The sequence below is a fragment of the Lagopus muta genome, chromosome 17, assembly GCF_023343835.1.
Source record: "Lagopus muta isolate bLagMut1 chromosome 17, bLagMut1 primary, whole genome shotgun sequence".
Taxonomy (NCBI): Eukaryota; Metazoa; Chordata; class Aves; order Galliformes; family Phasianidae; genus Lagopus; species Lagopus muta.
Window position 1 is genome coordinate 11,263,963 of NC_064449.1, and position 18,916 is coordinate 11,282,878.

At 41.7% G+C, this 18,916-nt stretch overlaps 1 protein-coding gene across 5 annotated transcripts in view; it reads right to left on the reverse strand.

Annotated features, from left to right (window-relative positions):
- Positions 1-2,054: 2,054 nt before the first annotated feature.
- Positions 2,055-18,916, reverse strand: part of ZDHHC8 (zinc finger DHHC-type palmitoyltransferase 8) — an 85,154-nt gene continuing 68,292 nt past the window's right edge. For 3 of the 5 annotated variants that reach the window (XM_048963949.1, XM_048963951.1, XM_048963952.1), the window contains 10 exons: positions 18,581-18,738; positions 15,718-15,890; positions 14,956-15,058; positions 11,761-11,852; positions 10,497-10,541; positions 10,033-10,165; positions 9,374-9,491; positions 8,564-8,673; positions 6,685-7,721; positions 2,055-5,257 (listed from right to left, as the gene is read on the reverse strand). In XM_048963949.1, the coding sequence (XP_048819906.1) occupies positions 5,086-5,257; positions 6,685-7,721; positions 8,564-8,673; positions 9,374-9,491; positions 10,033-10,165; positions 10,497-10,541; positions 11,761-11,852; positions 14,956-15,058; positions 15,718-15,890; positions 18,581-18,738 (2,141 nt within the window). In that variant the 3' untranslated portion in view covers positions 2,055-5,085. Of the gene's footprint in view, positions 5,258-6,684; positions 7,722-8,563; positions 8,674-9,373; positions 9,492-10,032; positions 10,166-10,496; positions 10,542-11,760; positions 11,853-14,955; positions 15,059-15,717; positions 17,538-18,580; positions 18,739-18,916 lie in introns of those variants that run through there. The other 2 variants (XM_048963954.1, XM_048963950.1) reach the window with 2 other exon arrangements.

Sequence of the window (18,916 nt, forward strand, 5' to 3'; positions counted from 1 at the left end):
ATAGATGAGAAGTCACACATCTTTGGGATGTATACATCCAGATATCCTGGATAGGACACTTTTTTCCACACTACTCTGTAGCAACAATTCCCAATTGTGCTGGACCACGGGATTCCTATTTAGTCCCACAACTTCGACAACAGACACTGGGAGAAGCTTCACTTCGTGTTGCCCTGCACCACCCGCTGCGGCCCCACAAGCACGATCCGTTGGTCACAACCAGGAGGCACTTTTTAGAAGGTTCTTATTTTCTACTCAAAGCACCTTGAAGATGAGCACCTGCAATCACTTGGTTTAATATTTTGACACCCATGGGTTCTGCACTGGAACTGGCCTGCCCAGTTCAGCTGTTTCAGTCCATGTTTTGCAGAAGCAGAAATGAACAGGGGCAGCACCCCACGAACCGACTCAGCACACGAGGCCGTGTCAGGCATAACGCACCAGGGACACTGGACACTTTAAAGTACTGAAGTGACTCAAAGGTTTAAAAATATATATATGTATTACGAGAGCCACAAAAAAGGTTACAGACAGAGCTCCACAAAGCCTGCACGGATACATTCCAACAATTCAAGGTGGCAGAACAGGTGAAATACAGACCATAGAAACGGTTCAGCATTAGCTTTCCAGACTGTCAGGGACAGCAATCTTAACCTCATTTTCCCCACATAAAAATAAAAATTGTGTATATATATATATATATAAGTCTATATATATATATCTAGTCTGGACATAGATATAGTCCAAAGAAAACCACATTTCCACATTAGGCTTGTAGAGTAGGCATTCCCCGAGGAGCACCACGGTAACACCCACAGGGTGATCATCTCAGGCCAAGCTGATGTGTCCTCATGCCTCGTTAGCAATTTCAGAATGGCAACTCAGCACAATTCATTTGCTGCACACGGCTACTAACACAGCCCTTAGTGCAACCCTTAGAGCTTTGACCAAACTGCAATTACATCTGTTTTCATTTAAAAAAGAAAATGCAAACGTAAGATATTTGGGCAGGTCCTGCTATCACCTTTCTTTAAAATTCAAGACTTGAGGACTTCTTTAATGTGCTTACTTACAGACACAGCACTCAGGCTGTTCTAATGGCCTCCAGGAAAAGATGCTGCCCTGAGGCTTTCTCCCCTGTTACCTTCAGGTTTTGTCTGCGTCCAGTTTTGACGTGGGGGCCAAATGCTGTTTGCATATCAGTGCAGTATTTGGCCCAAAGTCTTTGCTATTTAGACTTTCCTATGAGGTCAACAAACAAAGCAGTAAAAAAAGAAAATATTAAGGCTTCAAGTAAAAATATTTCCTCTCTCTCCCACCCACATAGTAAGGTACATTTAATTTCATAATGCTCAATATATTATACAATTAACAATACAGAGATCCAACTTTTCAACGCAGATTGCACTACAATGGAAACCTGGAGGCTAAATGGGAGTGTATGAACAGCTAATGAAATGCAATATGCAATGAACATTGATGCATAAGCTAAACAAAATCTATTGCTGTTTTTTTTGTTGTTTTTTTTTAAAGTAATACAATCCACAGCTAAAAATAAAAACACACTGAAAAGCTTTAAGACTTCTGAACATGAAATAAACATGACAAAATCAAGAAGCTACTTTATAATATGTGTTAACTTGTGCTGGATTTTCGTAGCTGATCCCACCTACTGAAAATGAGCATCACTTACTTAGCTTCAGTGGAGCCACACCAGTTTACACCACCTGAAAATTTGGCTGTAGAGTCTGTAAAAACTGAGGATTTGGGCGATAGAAGAATTTGGCTGCTAACCTGTGAACTGTTTGAAGAACAATATTTTAACAAGGGAAGAGGTTCTGCTCCTAAATCAGATGCAGTAAGTAGGTCCCCTGCAATGGAGCTATGGACACAGGTGCTTACATTTAAGAGAACGGCTGTAGGTTCAGTGTCTTGGCTGGGGAGGAGGCTGGACTTGCTGCATGCAATCTCCTGTTAACAGTTCTGCTCAGCTTATTCTGCCAGAAGATCTGAATGATGCTATAAGCACTGAATTATATGCAAACCTCAAAAGGAAAAAAAAAAAAAAAGAAGAAGAAAAAAAGACTTTGGTACCATTGTAAACCTGTTACTATATCCAATGTGTCTTAATTGTGGCTAAAACTACTCACAAAATACATAATCCTTACATCTGAGCCTGTAATGACACAGTGCAGCCATCTTGCCCTTTCCTTCAGAAAGAACCCTGGATATTAGTGCTTTATACGTACATCACTGTGTTCAGTCCTACTGAGAGATTCTTCTCTCTTGACCTGCAGTTAATTTCAGAGGCTCTTTGGCCCTTCAAGTTCCTCAGTAGCGTTTTCTTTTACAAATGCAGGAGAAATGATCAGAGTGGAGCATCACTGGGATGCAAATCTCAAATACAACACTGGTGCAGATTCTCAGCTTAGCTTGCATGTATTTCATGCACATATTCATAGATACATGATAATATGTGCCCTCATCTAGATGGTGAGCCCAAATTCTGTGTCACCATCCCTTACGTGTGGCAGACATAACATTTAACAAACAGGTAAGTCTCATGTTATTCTGTGCACCAGAGTGAATTCCAGCCCTTGAGGAAGTCCTGCACCTTCCAGAGGAGCTAACATCAGGGTAGAATTGCAGGTCAGTAACAGTTAAAGATGGCAAAGCGTAGCCCCTCGGCCCTGCAGCTCCACCTTGAACAGAACCTTCTCTCATCATGTGTCTGAATAAGGTCTGGCTGTCTTCAGTCTGTAGTCTCCAGTATTCTGCCTTGGAAGACTACTCCCTTTCTCTTTCCCTATCGTCTTGACTCCTCCTTCTAAATGTAGACTGGCCACTGGCTACTGGGAACAACTCTGGTTTGCCTTTGGTTTTACCTATTTTAATTAACACATCCGTAAAATTATCATACTCAATTTCCTATTCACTGCTTGGCCAGTGACACACTTTTAGCCCCTTGAATCTTCCTATCAGCCAGCTTGTGCAGTCTTCCAGCCCTCTGTATCTGATCCAGTCTGCCAGCACTCGTCTGGCACCGCGGTGCCTCCAACTAGTGGCGATATTCCACATGCCAGCAAACTGCACAGAAGGACGACTGCTTCTCTGCTCTGCAATGCCCTTACAGCAGGCATTTAGAATATCACTGAGACCATAAAATGCACACCGATTCCTAGTTCACTCTCTCATAACTTTGGCCTATTTCAGCTGCTCTGCTTTCTCGATTTCTCCCTTCAGACAATATAGAGCTTTACACATAATTATGTTTTCCTCTCCAAAATCATGCGATACAAAAGGAACATGTAGTAACTCTGTATTGCAGTAGATGTCAACATTTATCACATCAAAAGATCAATTTTAACCAGGCAAAACTGAGGTCAATATTTGCCTTCTGGAATAATTAATCTCGACATAGATGAACACAAGTAAAATGTTATCGACACATCCTGAATTGCTACCAATTAGCTGGAAAGTTCTCCATTATAGTCGAGGATTGGAAATGATTTAACCCCCTTGAAACCAATATCTTGAAAAACAAGGAATTTAGCTCTCTAGTCAAAACTATTTACCAGGAGAATGAGGTGAAAAGTCGAGGTTTCATATGCTGACTGGCTCAGTGATAAATAATGATTTTTACTGACTTTGGCAACAGTCACTCAGGATATTTTTAACAGAACGCACACTATGGCTGCTCAGCATTGGTCTGGACCTCCGTACAAATGAGAAGGAGATCAGGAACGGAAAGAAAAAAAAAAAGGAAATAAATATTTGTCCCAAAATTAGAGTTACCAGAGTTCTGATTTCTGAGACAAAAAATGGCGTAACCCTTTCTTGCGTTTTCTGTTTGTTTTTAAACAGCAAAGTTGTCTTTGAATCCAACAAAGCAAATGTAGTTTTCTGGAGACAGGGAAAGGAAACCTCAGAATGTTAAATATTTTGATTGATATTATTTTAAAAAGTTGTTCCCTAAGGGAAAGAAAATTCAAAAACCAAACAGAAAAATCCTTTGTCTTACAGTACTGAAGACCAGAGGGAATGTGCTAGTCACCAGGCAGACACCAAATTTATATCCTATAGACTTACGCTTGGCTCAGTTACACACACTGTAAATTCAACAGCTCATGCTAACCCTGCTGCAGGACTGCACAGGGCACCAGGCACGGCAGTAAGCACCTTACTGCCTGGATCCAACAGGCAAGAGGGAGGGTGCAGGGAAAGCAGCTGATGACTGTTAAGAACTTGTTCCCATCTGAACACTTCCTTTCGTGTCCACATGGATTTTATTTCTGAGTCAGAGAAGCCTTTAAAAAACAGGGATGAGAGGTGAGAGTGGAAGATCCTCACTGGTGGTGCAGTCCTTTCCCATCAGACAGACACATGGGTGCACACACGTTTTTTTTCATACGTGGGAAGGCGAACAGCAGACTGGAGAAGCTGCTGTTGCCTTTTCTCCTGCACCCAGCTGGGACTGAGGAGCAGGGAGCCTTTGGAAGATGACACAGCGTTTGTAGTGCAGGGTGCCCTGCCACGCTCCTGCCTAGCAGAACCTGACCTGCAATGCCTGGGAGACGCAGGGCAGCTCTCACACCTGCAGACTGCCCGGCACAGGGAGCACCCTTTCCTCGCCAGCAGAAAAGCAGCAGCTGGACCTCTGACTCCTGCTGGACCCACGGCTGGCCAGAAGAACTGGGAAGGGGCACAGGAAAACAGAACGATCCTGGACTGACCATTTTTTCACTGCACTACTGGTACGCGATGTTGGACAGACAGACGCACAATGGCTTTAGCACTCTCTTGCATAACAAAATCCGCTCTGTGGTTGGGGTGGTAGGTGGCAGCCAGCTCCTGTCTGTCGGTTAAGACGAATCTGATGGACTGTACAATTTTATTCCGTCAAGAATAAGGCTGCAGCTGTTTATTTGGCCAAAAGATAGAGATGAAAACAGAATGAATCCAAAACAATAAAAGGAGAGTGGCCAGCTGCTGCTGCTCCTTCTTTGTTGTTAATTGAGTCTTCACAGTGCTCCTAGCTTCATGGCTGGCTGAGTGGATGGCTCTTTGTTTTCATTTAATTTTATTTTACACTGAAATTTCATAGGTTGTTCCACCAACTCCAGACACCTTCTTAACATTTGAGTGTCTAGCAGGGCTGACGGGTGTTCCTTGGGAACTTGACGTTGAGCCTAGCCTAGATATTCCTTTTGGCTGTCCATTTATTTTACTGTGCGGTGTCTTCATCTGTATATCATCCCTGCACCAAAAGAAATACCAGGACATAATGTTAGTGAGCAAAGTGTGATAACGAATGGCTTTATTCAGGATGAACAACAACTGCTGTTAGACTGAGTCCCACTGATGCAAAATATTTGAACATGAAAGTTGGTTGAAGCCAATGCACAAGATGAGAAGCCACTGAAATGAGAGAATTCACTTGGCCGTTAGATGAGTGGATCAGACTGCAGTAATATTTGTTAAAATGCTCATTTAATCACTCACTTAGATGCTTTGTTGAACCAAACTAATTGCAAAGTATCTGCAGGAAAGTTTAAATCTTTCCACTGCTGACTTTAACCCAAACCGTGCTTACTTACAATTAGAAACACAATGCTCTGAAAAAACACTTTCTAGATAAATATTCAAAGTTAAACAAAATTATCTTGCTCATCTCTGAAAGACATACAAAAACTGGAGCGTAGAACTTCTTAATCATAGAAGACACAAACTGAATCAAGTCAGGAAGCACACTATGATGCCCGTAATTAAAAACCATGGTCCTGATCAATTCTTTGAAATGATTTCCTTTCTTATGACCTACTGCCAGGGCGAAGCAACAACAGGCTTTTCTCAGAAGACCTTTTAAAGGTCTGCATCAAAACATAGCATGTCTCATCCCCAGGACTCACCAAGTGATGGGATAAAAGACTTCATGTATGTTCTGGAAGTCCCAACAATGAGAAACCTGGGACATTAACCAGAAGACAGCATAGTGCAGTAACTGCCAGGTGCAAAGAAAGCCTAAATATTTCCAATTAGACTTCCAGGCCCCACACTGCAGCCTCAGCGGGGTCATGTGGCTCTTTTCAGACTTTCCATTGCAAAGTCAAGTCTCCAGAAGGAAGAGAAAGGTAAGTGCATGCAGAAGCTGCAGCTGAAGATATTGCTAAGATGCCACTTCTAACGATAAGGAAGAACACGAAGAGATGGCCTCTGCTTTCATCACTGCCTCTGTACTACAGGACATGCAGCACAGCTGAACACACAGCTCTCTATGCCAAGCACAGCTTCCAGGATCTGTACGTGCCGTGATCCTGTTAGTGCCTCTGTGCCCAGACAAAGGTGGGGTCCAGCCTCTCTTTAGGCCATGCACTACAACAGCTTCACCCTTTCATGTGTAACAGGAGGGATAATTTGTCCTGCTTCTTGCAAATAATTATCAAGTCCGCCTTAGATATTAAATCACAATGAATTTCACAGCTTCATTGACCACCTGCAGTTCACGTTATAGCAAACATGCAAATATTTTGTCATTTCTGCTCTGCGCTGTCACAGAACAGAAGAGCACCCAAAAATATGCCACCTTTGTTGGCCTACAATGAACACATAACCAGGGCCGTGCCTCCAGGGAGGCGTCTCACAAACAGCCTCTCATTTCTAAGCAGCACCATAAGCAGTACATACCTTTGTGCTCCCACTGATTGCACCTCTGTAATTTCCACAGTGTTTACAAAGGAGACAGACTTTGGGCCTCCATAAGAGGGTGACCTAGGCATTCCTGTGGGGGACGATGGGACCTGGTGGCCTGGTGATTTGTAGGAGCCATTGCTCACCCTGCCTTGTAGTGCTTGGTGCGTCTGGACATTGTTATTGGCTAAATCAGCTTGCAGAGAGGTTGTGGAAGTCCTTGGAGCTCTTGTCATTGCACTTGAGAGCGAAGACACTGAGGACTGCAGTATAGGGTTCCTTGTGCTAAAACTGGCAGCAGCCATCAGATTGTCTCTAGATCCGTATCTCATCGCCATGCTGCGTGGGTCTTCAGAGAGTGTGCTGACTTGCTGAAGGCTGTAAGAGCTAGGGGTGTCATAGACACCTGAGTCTGCAAACACGGAATCAGGGTGCGAGTGGAGGAGCTTCTCTCTCTCTTCCATCTCTTTCCTTTCCTGAATGGATGCCATAATGGTTTTGGAGAGGTTGTCATAGCGGACTGGAGAGGGGTCTCGCTGATGTGGAGCTGGGCCCCCCAGCACTGGGCTGAAGCTCTGAGGTGGTTGGCGTTGCAGCTCGCTCCCCCGTAGATGGCACATTTTGGCTGATAAATATGGTGAGTGGTACCCGACAGAGCTGACTGCAGAATGGGCAACACACTTCCTCCCCGAGGGTGACATGGGGTTTAGCAAACTGTCATATGAAAGACTCCCATTTCTGTTCGACAGGGAATTGGGAGAAAAGATGCTTTTGTAAGGAGTGGAAGCCGCCCCTTCAGACTTCATTGGATGAAGGGGCACTTTGTCTGTCCCTCTCCTGCCAGCAGATTTCAGGCTCAGAGATCGTGAATTGATAGCAAAGGAATCTATCTGGAGTGGGGAAGACTGATAGGTCTTGTGAAGGGAGCTCTTGCGGTAGCTGGGGATGTCCAGGCTGGGTTCAGACTGGTAATCAAGGCTCCTGCCATCCTCTTCTATCAGAGCCCCCTGGCTGTGTCCCTCCTGCAGGGTGATCTAAAACAGAGGTGAATATGAGAAACAAAGGCCTATAATAGACATGTGCAGATCTACTCTCCGTGGGACTGCACAGGAAGAAAAAAAGTTGGACATCTTCTCTCAGACTCACAGCCTACGACAAAAGTTCATAAGGTTCATTATGAGGAATCTGACTCCTCAGCACGTGGACAGCCCCTCAGAATCAAGGAGTCAGTCACAGTAACTGCTAAGTAATATGGACTAATTAGTACATCAATGCATGAGCACAATGAGATAACTTCTAAACTGAAACTCTGTTAAGGTAAATGAGATTGTAATCTGGTAATAATGCCCTTGGAAAAGCACTCTGCTTCAATCTTTCCACAAATAGCTCTTGAGTTGAGTGATGTCTGGTTCTGAGTGCTGAGTCAGACATCCTTTGGGCTTCATTTCAGCACACTGGGGACCAGCACACTCTTATTCACTTTACTCAAGATATAAATATTCAACAATTCTGAAGATCAGGTCACAGGTCTTCAAAATCAAGCATCTAAAATTAATCAGAGTAGAGAGGCTCCCTCCCACCATTTAGACAACAAAATAATTTACCTCAGAGAAGGAAGCACAGGCCAGTATTTATTTATCTGCATTGAAAACAGCAGGACAGATGCAACAAGCTCAACAAAGCAATGCTGCAAAAGTGGACATGATTTCATAAGAAGCACTGTGAAAATCTACACTGTTGCACAATGATGCCAAATGTTGTTGTTTGTTTTCACACTGTGACATTCACAAGACCCCTGTAATGAATTTTTCCTCAGCCTCAAGTTATCCAGAATTAATTGGGAACAGACTGTGACAGGCTACTGCAGCTCACTCACCTGCTCAGCAGCAGCATGGTAGTGGACTTTGGGATTGTTGCTGAAAGCTGGCCGGTACTTGTACATGGCAGGTGTGGGAGGGCTGATCAGCTTGGGTGAAAGGCCACTTTCTGGATAAGAAAAAAAACACAGACATTATATTGGAACGTGTGGACAGCATTCCTAAGCTCTTGCTATCTTTGCTTCTCTGCAAACTGAGCTCCATTCCACACAGAATGGAACTTCTGCTATTTTTGTGATGAATTCCACCAAAATCAACAGGGCCCCATGTGGAAATAACAGTGCCCATGTCCAGAGCAATAATCTAAAGAGAAGAAGAAAAGGCATGCTATACAAAGTGGTGTGACATATTTTGGTGAGTAGCATTTTTGCTGTATTTCAAATTACTGGTTATTTGGGATCAATTCAGCAAATAGTTTTGTCTGAAGAAGGGAGATTTCTTAAACAGTCTCAAAGCTTTAATCTTTTCAAAAATGAAATATTCGTTTCTTATGACTAAGCATTTTATGCTAATATTTTTCATTCCCTACTTCAAAATGACATTTTTCATTGTTAAACTGATAAAAACTTAAGAGGGGGTTTAAAAGAGTTTAAAAACTGCAAAACTGAAATACCCAGCTTAGACTTAGAATGAAATACTTCAAGTTTTCTTTCCCCTTTCTGCTGTTTATTCCTCTAACTCACAGCTCTTGTAAAAACAAAACCCTTCACCCAGATCCCCTCAGTGTTCTGAAAGAATAGTAGAATATTTTAAAGAGGGTAAAATATTTTCATATTATTAAAAACAAAACACTGATCATGCAACTATACCTTCACTGGTCCCCAGCTGCCCTTTTAACTCAGAGTATTTGCTTTGATCTCCTTTGGGTGGGAGCGGTGGTTGCACATCCATACCTTTCTCCTCCAGACCTTCCAGGCTGATTTTGGACTGCAAATGACCAACGAATCAATTACTGCCCACAGCAAAAACACAGAAAAAGCCCCACAAGAAGAAAAAAAGAAAAAAAGGAAAGAGAAGAGTGAAGAATTCAAATTCAGAACTCAACAAGTTCTGAAACACAACTTCTGTGGTCCTTTCACTGGACCAGAAACCTTCCCGTCATCTGGAAGCTCTTAACTTTCCTCAAAGTACAGCAGCCAATCTGGTGGTTCAAGGGTTCTCACAGTATGAGTTAAAATTAATTTGAACAGAGAGGTGGAAATTCTTGGGACAAAATATAATGAACTACTGCAAAGAACAACCTCTTTCAAAAGATGCCGGGAGGTCTGATAATAGATTAAGAACTGCTGGTACTGAACCTGGGTTACTTTTAGAAGATGAAGTACGAGACAAGGACTCAATCACCACTGGTGAGACACATCTGAGAGACGTGTCCTCTCAAGGAGATTTTCTACGACAAAGCTATTTCCAGGCTTTGGTTCCATAAAGCCCAGGATGTGCTCCTCAGAAGTGCCTAAAGACATCTCACCTTGCTCCGGTTGAGGTTGGCTTGGATCCCATTGTCGCTGATCTTCACTGTGATCTGTCGTTCAGATAAATCAGGTCTGAGGAAAGGAGGCTTCACGCTCACAGCCAGCTTCTTCTTGGGCTCAACTATGTACCTGGTTAATTGTTCAATAGTTATCATTAAAATAAACTATAGCCTAAAAATTAGACATAGAGACAAGACAATCTTCCTACTTGAGGCATGATTAAAGGATGTGATAGAATCTACATAAGTAAGCTCCATTTATTTCAGTGGAAGTCAGCCCAAGTAATAATTAAAAAGCAATAAAAAGATCATTGAGGTTTTTAGTGAGCAAAAGGAGAGGATGTATTAAAAAAAAAAAAAAAAAAAAAGTAATTTTGGAAGCACTGATACACAAGAGCACAAATCATGAGAAGAGAGAAGGAGAGGCCTACCACCAAAGGAAGCAAGTTACTAGATCTTACCTAGTTATCATGAAACAGCTTCCCTGCAGTGGAAGGTGGAGGAGACTGGGGGAATAAGACCCAGCGAGTGGGGAATTAATGTGGAGAAGATGTGCTGTCAATTATAGCATATCACATGGTGACTTGCTTCTGTAGTGTGTTTAGAGTGTTAACATGAATGGAAGTAAAAGAAACAGGCCTGTAGCAAGCAACAAATCTAAAGGGAAATGGATGATTTTAGATACTTAATTACTTTCCAGTAGACTGTGACTCTGTAAGTGCAATTTGGCAATGGCTGTACAACACATAAGCAGCACAGTGCACAAGCTTTCTCTGTTTCATCCAGTAAAAAGGACATTCTAGCACTGAATGGCTCAGTGTCTTTCAGTATACAGGACAATTTGAACAGGTCTTCGCAAAACACAAAACATGGCTTGCTAAAAGTGAGAATAGCAGTGGTGATGTTGCTCACACACCTCTCTTAACCAGAATATCTCCCAGCTTCTAAAGTCCAGCTTAAAATATCTTGACCTGATTTTTAAGTTTTGGCTATTCCAGTGTCTCCATTTTAATAAAAGTAACAGACTTGTAGAAGTTATTTGTTCTACAGCAAATTAAAAAAAGAAAAAAATAGATAACAGTACTGAGGTCTGGGATTGCTCAGCATCATGAAAAAGGCCCAAATAAATCTTCTGGTTGTGATATTATTAGTGTGTACACAGACTAGACAGCTCAGAATCTAGGATATTTATACTCCATCTGATCTACTGCATTAAAATCCCCATTTCAGAATGTGAAGGGATAAATCAATTTCTGCAAAAATAGAAAGCCATAAACAAAATCCTTGGTTCTACAATGTAGACCCGGTTGAAAATCTGTTCTGTGATAATTAAAGTGACAGTGGGATTGAAAACCAGATGCCCTAAATCAGATTCAAGTCTCAAGAGGAAATGTTGATTTTAGAGAACTTCTTTGCGTCCAGTAGGCTAGAATCCCTCACCAATACTTGGACATTGACTGTGCAGTACAAAAAGTCATGCTGGAAGTGTGGTAACATATGAAAGTTGATACTGAAAGTCACTGGATGAACAAGTTGGTGAGACAAGGCTATCAGCTCTTGATTTAAGCTGACTCAGTCATTCCAGATACCTATTTCTGGCATGAGGATTACGAATTACATGAAGAAAGCAATTGCTTGGGCAGGTTACAGCTATGCAACAGCGAAGCTGCTACCACAGCTACCTCTTTCCCAGCAACTTCACCTCCCTTACTCCCTTCTTCTTACCTGGGAGCCAAAGGACTGCAGAGCACGTGTTCCACATTTCCACAGCATCCTCGGGTAAAAGGATTCACTCCCCCTCGAAATTTACCTGTAACCTGGAAACATATTCAGGTCAGTGCTCAAATTCTGGTTTCGTAAATCATTGCCCAACCCTTAGAAAGGCCAGGACAAGTGTGCCTTGTGCTAACAATAATGTCTTGCCCAAACAGGAGACCGCTGTTCTTTGAATGCTGCACATTTCCCCCCTGCTCTAACACACCCCTCCACCAGCTTCCACACACATCAGTCAAGGGTCTTTCCCACAAGCACCATGAGCTCAATATGAGTGCATTTTAAACCTGCCACGTTCACCTCTCCATGCTGTTCCTGCATGAGTTGTGCCTGCTGTCAGCCAAACATCCTGTATTGGTCTCTTTCCTTCCCTCCACTTCTCTACCCTGTTAAGACCCCTCCAAACAAAAAGGAATGACAGTTCTTAATGCCGGATGAGATCAGAGTTTCTTCCAAATCATCTTCTTCCTCCTGGCAGCATGAACCACTGTCTCATGGGGGAGGGTGCCAGGAACTCCCCAGTGATTACCGTGCTTACTTGGAAATTAGCTACTTTAATAAAAGTCAAGTCTTATTAGTCTGGCAGGATGTAGTCAAAGCTTCAGAAACGTTATAAAGGGTTTGTACTTAGCAGGCAGATACTTGAAAGTAACCATATGGGGATAAATACCAATAAAGCCAGAGAGATTAATAGTGGTTGCCAATAAAAGCATTACGTTGCTTTTTGCAAGTAATGCATTTTAATCAACTCACAGTTCTGATCTAACACCGAGTTTAAAGAGTACCAGAAATACTTTAATTACTTGCACATAAAATAACAATGATTAAATGATTTTGCAATATATTATGCTGGCCTATTTGATATTACATAAAACTCTTTAAAGGCTGGAAGTTCTGAATGTTGGAAGAGTAACCTGATGACTAAAGCATGGACCTGCACATCTGGCACATCTGCATTCATTCTTGGGCTTAAGCTAACTAGCTGCCAGATGCTGCCAAAGCACTTCATATCTCTGTTCAGCTTCTCAGACACAACATGAAAATAAAATTTCTCTACCTCACAAATCACATTAGTAATTATAGCAATTTGGTTTCCAAAGTAGAAGGGCTGCTCTGGAAGTAATGCCTCCTATTTTATGATGTTGGCCCATGACTCTTGATCACTGCAGGCTAAGCACACAGCTAATCTTCATGACTGTACTGAAAAAGAGTGTTTTTGTGGCTGAGAATTTGGTAGAGCAAGTGATGTCACTGTGATCTTTGTATTTGTTGCAGTTTCCATGGAAATAAATAGGAGGCATTACTTTCAGAACGGCCAACACAGTTTGAGATACAGATAGAAAGCAGCCTCAGAAGGAGAGGTATTTATTTACTCTATCCAGAAACTAAAAATACCAGGCTATGAGCAGATGTTGGTTATTTTGGTTCCATAAAATACTTCCAGAGGTATTCACAAGAACTGTGTTCAGCCACCAGGCACTCCGAAATCACAATCTGTTTTCTATGAATGCTCAAAACCTACGAGCTCTGGAATGAATGGACAGCAAGAATGCACAGTAAAACACAGCAGTCTGCACTGCTGGCCTACAAAAATGTCATGGGAAAAGGGGATGTGTGCTGAGCATACTGTAACTGGAGCCTTGCCTGCAGATAACTAATAGTGTCAGAAAAGAAAATCAATACTGAGACTACAGGAGAAAAGGGAATGTTTTAAAACAGTGGCAAAGCCAGAAGCAGATCTCTTATCTATCACGGCTAGCCTGTGGTCCTAATTACTTAGAGAGGTACCTGAAGGCTGGGAACATCCATGCTCTGGTTACAGCTCTGCAGTACATAGGACTGCACAGAAATGAAGTGTTTCAGTGCTTTGGTAGCTCAAGAAACCAAACCAACCTAGAGTGCCTTTTCCAATAGTTATTTCAATCAAATTAAATGCAAAATTCTCAACCTGTCCAAATGTAACTAAACACAGAATAAGTTCTTTCTTTGTTTTCTAATTTTTAATTTTTTTTTTCCTTCTTCCTCACCCTCAAATTTTTGTGGACAATTTTAACCCCTGCAGAGAAACAAGCCTCAGATAGAACATGACATGGGATAAGAGACTAAAATGCTTTGGATTTCATGTTACTATTGTTAGCACTATCAAACTTAATACTTGGCCAAAATCAATTTTAAAATTAAGACCAGCTGACTCCAAGCAAGACTAAGATAGACACAGCAAAGCATTTAAGGATTTTCAGCTACAGTAAGCCTGCTTTGTTCAAAGTCTGTGTTAGGCAGCAATTCAGGATGACTTCAGATTCTTTGCCTATGTTAACTTCTCACACTATTCATGGATTTTATGCATGGTTTTATTGTCTCTTGTAGGATAGCAAACAATCTCATCCCAGTGTACAAAGACCTCAGACAGCTCACTGGCACACTGCATGCCCCAGCTGAGTACCCCTTACAAACAGAGGCATGCTATGGGTCCCATGACAAGATCTCTATCACCTGTTGCATGCTATCAATGTATGCACATGTATATATGCAGACCCCAGACAGGGTCTGAACATGATACATGTGAGTAACTGCAAGGGAACTAAAGTTTACAGTTTTTTTGGCACAAGATGCTGTCAGCACTTGGTTTGGAGAAGCAAAACAAGTTAGATCCAATAGCCTGTGTGTGTGTGTGTGTGTGCATGCACATACACGAGAACAAGGGAGACAAAGAGAGAGAGACAAAGAGCCAGCTCAGGCCTTATTAAGAGCATGTGGGCTGGCTGGGGGAGTTCAAAATATCAGGAGATAGGGCAAAGACTTGATTTAATCTTTTCCTTTCTTTTGTTCAGTCTCATGATTTGTTCAGTCTGACTCATAAAGTCTGAACTTCTGGAGTTGACAGTACACACCACATAAAACCTATTTCAAGGACGTGAGTAGATTTCAAATGTTAAATAAGGCTTTGTGGTTAGGATAAGGGGAACATCTGAGCTTGCAGTGCATTCAAGAAAAAAAGTGAAAATGAAAAATGAGGCAAGCTTCCGAGATCCTCACAAAACCCTCAAGAAGAGTGTTGGGTTTTTTTTTATTTGTCCAAGCTGACTTGCTGGCTTTTCTTTCCAAATCAACATCTTAGCTACAAACAGAGAAAAAACTGCTGCTTACCTGCTCGTTGGTCGTGCGTCCTCGTGCCACTAAAACAATATGGAAACCAGTGAGACCAATGACTGGAATAAAGAATAACCCAGCCACACACATGACAGCCATTCTGTACCCAGGAGTTAAAGAAACTGGAGTGAGTGAAGGGAAAATGAAACTATGAAGAACAAGAAAAGGAAAAGGAGAAACAATCTGTGAAATCGGGAGCATGTTTGTCATCTTCGATTAGATTAATCAAATTTCACCTTAAGTCCATCTATTCCTAGCAACAGTCCTTATCAATGAGATTGTTCAAAAATAAAGTGAACTCACTGATCCTGGCTTCAATCATCTTATAAAGACTGCTCTGCACTAACCTACCAAAGGGAGTAGCAATCCTCAGAGCCAGGGGTTAGAGTGTTACACTGCTGTGAAGATGACATACCTCCAGGGCAAACAATACTGTATCATATGTTTAATTACAGTAAAGAGTACTCAACAGTGTAGAGTCACACGCAATTGGAAGTAAAATTCAGGAGGCGCTGTATCTTTCTGCTGTGTGCCTTAGCAATGACTGAGATAGACAAAAGATCGGGCACAGCATGGGGGTAACCACACGTCAGATGAGTAAAGAGAAAGAACTGTCCTAAGCATTTACAGGGGAGGAGCAACAGGAATCAGGAGAGGAGTAAAACCTGCACCAGTTCCAAGAAGACAAACCTTCATATCCACTCCTTCATATTTTCCTCTAGGCCACCTTGTGTCTCTGAAGACCAAGAAGAAGGATACGTAATGGTGGTATGAGCTGCTCCCAGCTTTTCCATGTGGTTCAGTATGAAAATCAGGCCAAAGGTGAATACTCCAACCATGTGCGTACTTAAGGACAGCAAGAAGAGAAAAAAATAGCGATAGTTCCTCCGTCCTATGCAATTGTTGACCCATGGGCAGTGATGGTCAAAATCCTTGCAAAGAAAGGGAGAGACAGGGAACAACATCCAAACAGTGAAAGGAGATAGCTTTTCTTAGAGGTAAATCTGAACTGTCGTCATGTAAAATCACATCAAGCTAGTTCTGAAGCTTTACAAACCAGGTACAGCCTCTTTATAAGGCTCTTCTCAGCACAGAATGGCTTCTTTATATATGAATGGAGAGGCACTTGAGAGTTCATAGAGTTAAGAGAACACATTGCAACATAAAACAGGCTATTCATCTGGCAACAAATGCACTGATTTCTTTTTAATCATCCATCACATGAGGAGTCAATTACAATGAAGCTATCATACCCTATAGTATTCTGAAGATGCAATACTGGCTGCAGAATTCTCTCCCCGACATTTCTGTATTTATCTGTAGCTAAACTTTTTAATTAGCAAGCTCAAGAAAAATACTTTTCTACAAAGCAGGTTCCTATAGATTTTCATATTGTAAGTTTTGCCCAATATATTTACCAAAACTTTACTAAATAAAAGAAATCGATCGGTTTTCGCAAAGCACATCAGCAAATGCCAGAGGTGATTTAATAAGGATCATTCCAGGCTATGCTTGAAATGCTGACCCAGCATTTCAATGATGTGAATCTGGTTGTACACTCCTAAAATATCTACAGATTATGAAACTATACAAATACCCACTGTGAACATTTCAGTAAAGAAAAGAAATCCGACTACTTTTGTCATGGATTTATTTTTCAGTCCATCTGGTCACAGCAGGGTTTCAACTGATTTTATTTCTGCAAGGGTTGCCATTTTTTGTTGTTAGGTTATTTTTATCAAACTGGCTCAAAAGTTTTATATTCAGGCTAAGAACTTTCATAGCACATTCTAGACTGAATGAGGAAAGAGGTGAATTCCAACCCTGCATGTGTTCCACATTGAAAAGCCAGCAGTCACTCTTATCACTGTCTTCAAGCTCTTGTAGGATAGACAGGTGAACAGAAATAAACATCACAAGAATCAATAAAGTATGCTGTTTAAGATCACTATTTATTGATTCAGAAGTTATTAATGCTTTCTGCCTACATTTCTTCACGGCAATCATAATTTAATTAAACAAGCAGAGTTTCACTCATTCTTGCCCACCAGAAGAATAAGAACACTGAACCAGTCTGACTATCAATAAATCCTCCTGAGAAGTAGGCAGTCACCTTGCGTTCCGCTGGTTTATTTGGGTTACTTTTGGATTCTCTCTCATTTTCATTTCTGCAGCAGAACTGCCTTCCCTGGAGGCCCTATGGCAGCACGAAATCACAACTGTTTGTACCACTGGGTTTTGGGCAATCTTTTTCTGAGAAAACATCATTTCTTGAAAATGGATTTTCATGCTAAGCCACTGGGGAGAGGAGAAGAAAGAAATTCTATGGGATAATTGAGAACTTTATCATCTAAACAGTCCTTAGAATCTAGAAATAGTAAAAACATTTGTTTTAAAACCAGGAAGATATAAGCCAGGTTTTCTCCAAAAAATCCACCTCTGTTTAACAATACACAGCAGTCTAACGCAATTGTGTGACGAGGAACAAATAGCTGTGGCTATTCTCCTCCACCCAGGGACTTCAGTAGCTCCTTTCTCTCCATCTTCTCAGATCCAGCATCCTCCTTAAGGATTTTCTCCTGAAGGAGAAAATCACGGACACAAGATAAACCCTGTCAGCCTTTCTCACACAAGCAACTGTACTGCTTTCCTTGGGACTGTTCCCTTGCTTTTGGCAACGAGGATTAGGACAAAGATGGTGTACATAGCATTCTAGCTGATACCAGTAGTTTTTGCTGTCTGATTAGCAGCCCGTTTCATTTTAATGGCACAGCTGAATATATTGTAGACACATTAAAAGAATCACATTTCTATTTGGAAAAAAAAAGAAAAAAGAAAAAAGACCTTGCATCAGAAATGATCCTTAACAAATGGAATTTTTAGCTTAGCTATAGAAACTGCCCCCAGGCAACACAAGTACTGTGGATACAGTACTCTGTACTTAGAATTTTAGGAGATGTCTATAGCCCAGAAGCACTCTTTACTATTTAGGGGTTATTTTTAAATATCCTGTGTGCATTACCAAGACCTCAGGGTTATTAAGAAACATGAAAGCCCTATAATTCAGAGGGACAACATTAGAAGCATGACTGAGTTCATGCTCCAAGCTGAGGTGTTGATGTAAACATAGAGCCCTTCCACTGAGTGTAGAACTGCACATAGAATTCTGACTTTGATTTCCACACATCCCCAGTGATCTTATGGTTCATCACTTCATTTCAAACAAACTGGTGCCCACACTGGTGGACAAACACACAAGTGAGAATAGTTCACCCTGAACCTTCCGCTCTCCTGAACTCTGCCTCTCCATAAATGCTCCCATTCGCCTCTTTTTTTACAATCACGTACCTCGAGGAAGACACAGCCAGGATTGTAAACCTTTTAACCTAATTATCATCAGCAACAAAGCTGACATCAAACAATATTGCATATGTAACATATATCATAACAGGAGGCTGTGCTTCAAATGGTACCGATCAGTAGAAGACCATCACCAAGGTTAGAGCTGGGAACTTCCAAGAATTGAAATACTGGAGGAAGGACCCAACTGCACATTTCCAGTAGCATGTACGTGCAACTTCAAACACAGGGCCAAAGTCAACCCAATCAGCAGCACTGTTACCTCAACACAGTTGTCACAGACGCTGCAGTGAGAGCAGCGTGGAGGACGGTAGAAGTGGCAGGTGGCACACCATTTCATCCGTACTTGGATTCCTTTAATCTCCACATTCTTGTAGAGTGGAGCTCGGAAGTCATCGTCTTTATCTTCATCTTCATCTGCTGCTCAATGCAAAACTAAAAGTTACTGGAAATAACAGAGTAATGATAAAATATCTAATCCAGACAGTGCCTTGGATACAGGGGCACTGCATGCGCTCTTGGGCTTGTCAGAGAAACAGAGTGGTGGAAGTGATGGACTGTCAGAACAGGTTGTCCTGGTTGCTGAACATATCAGTGA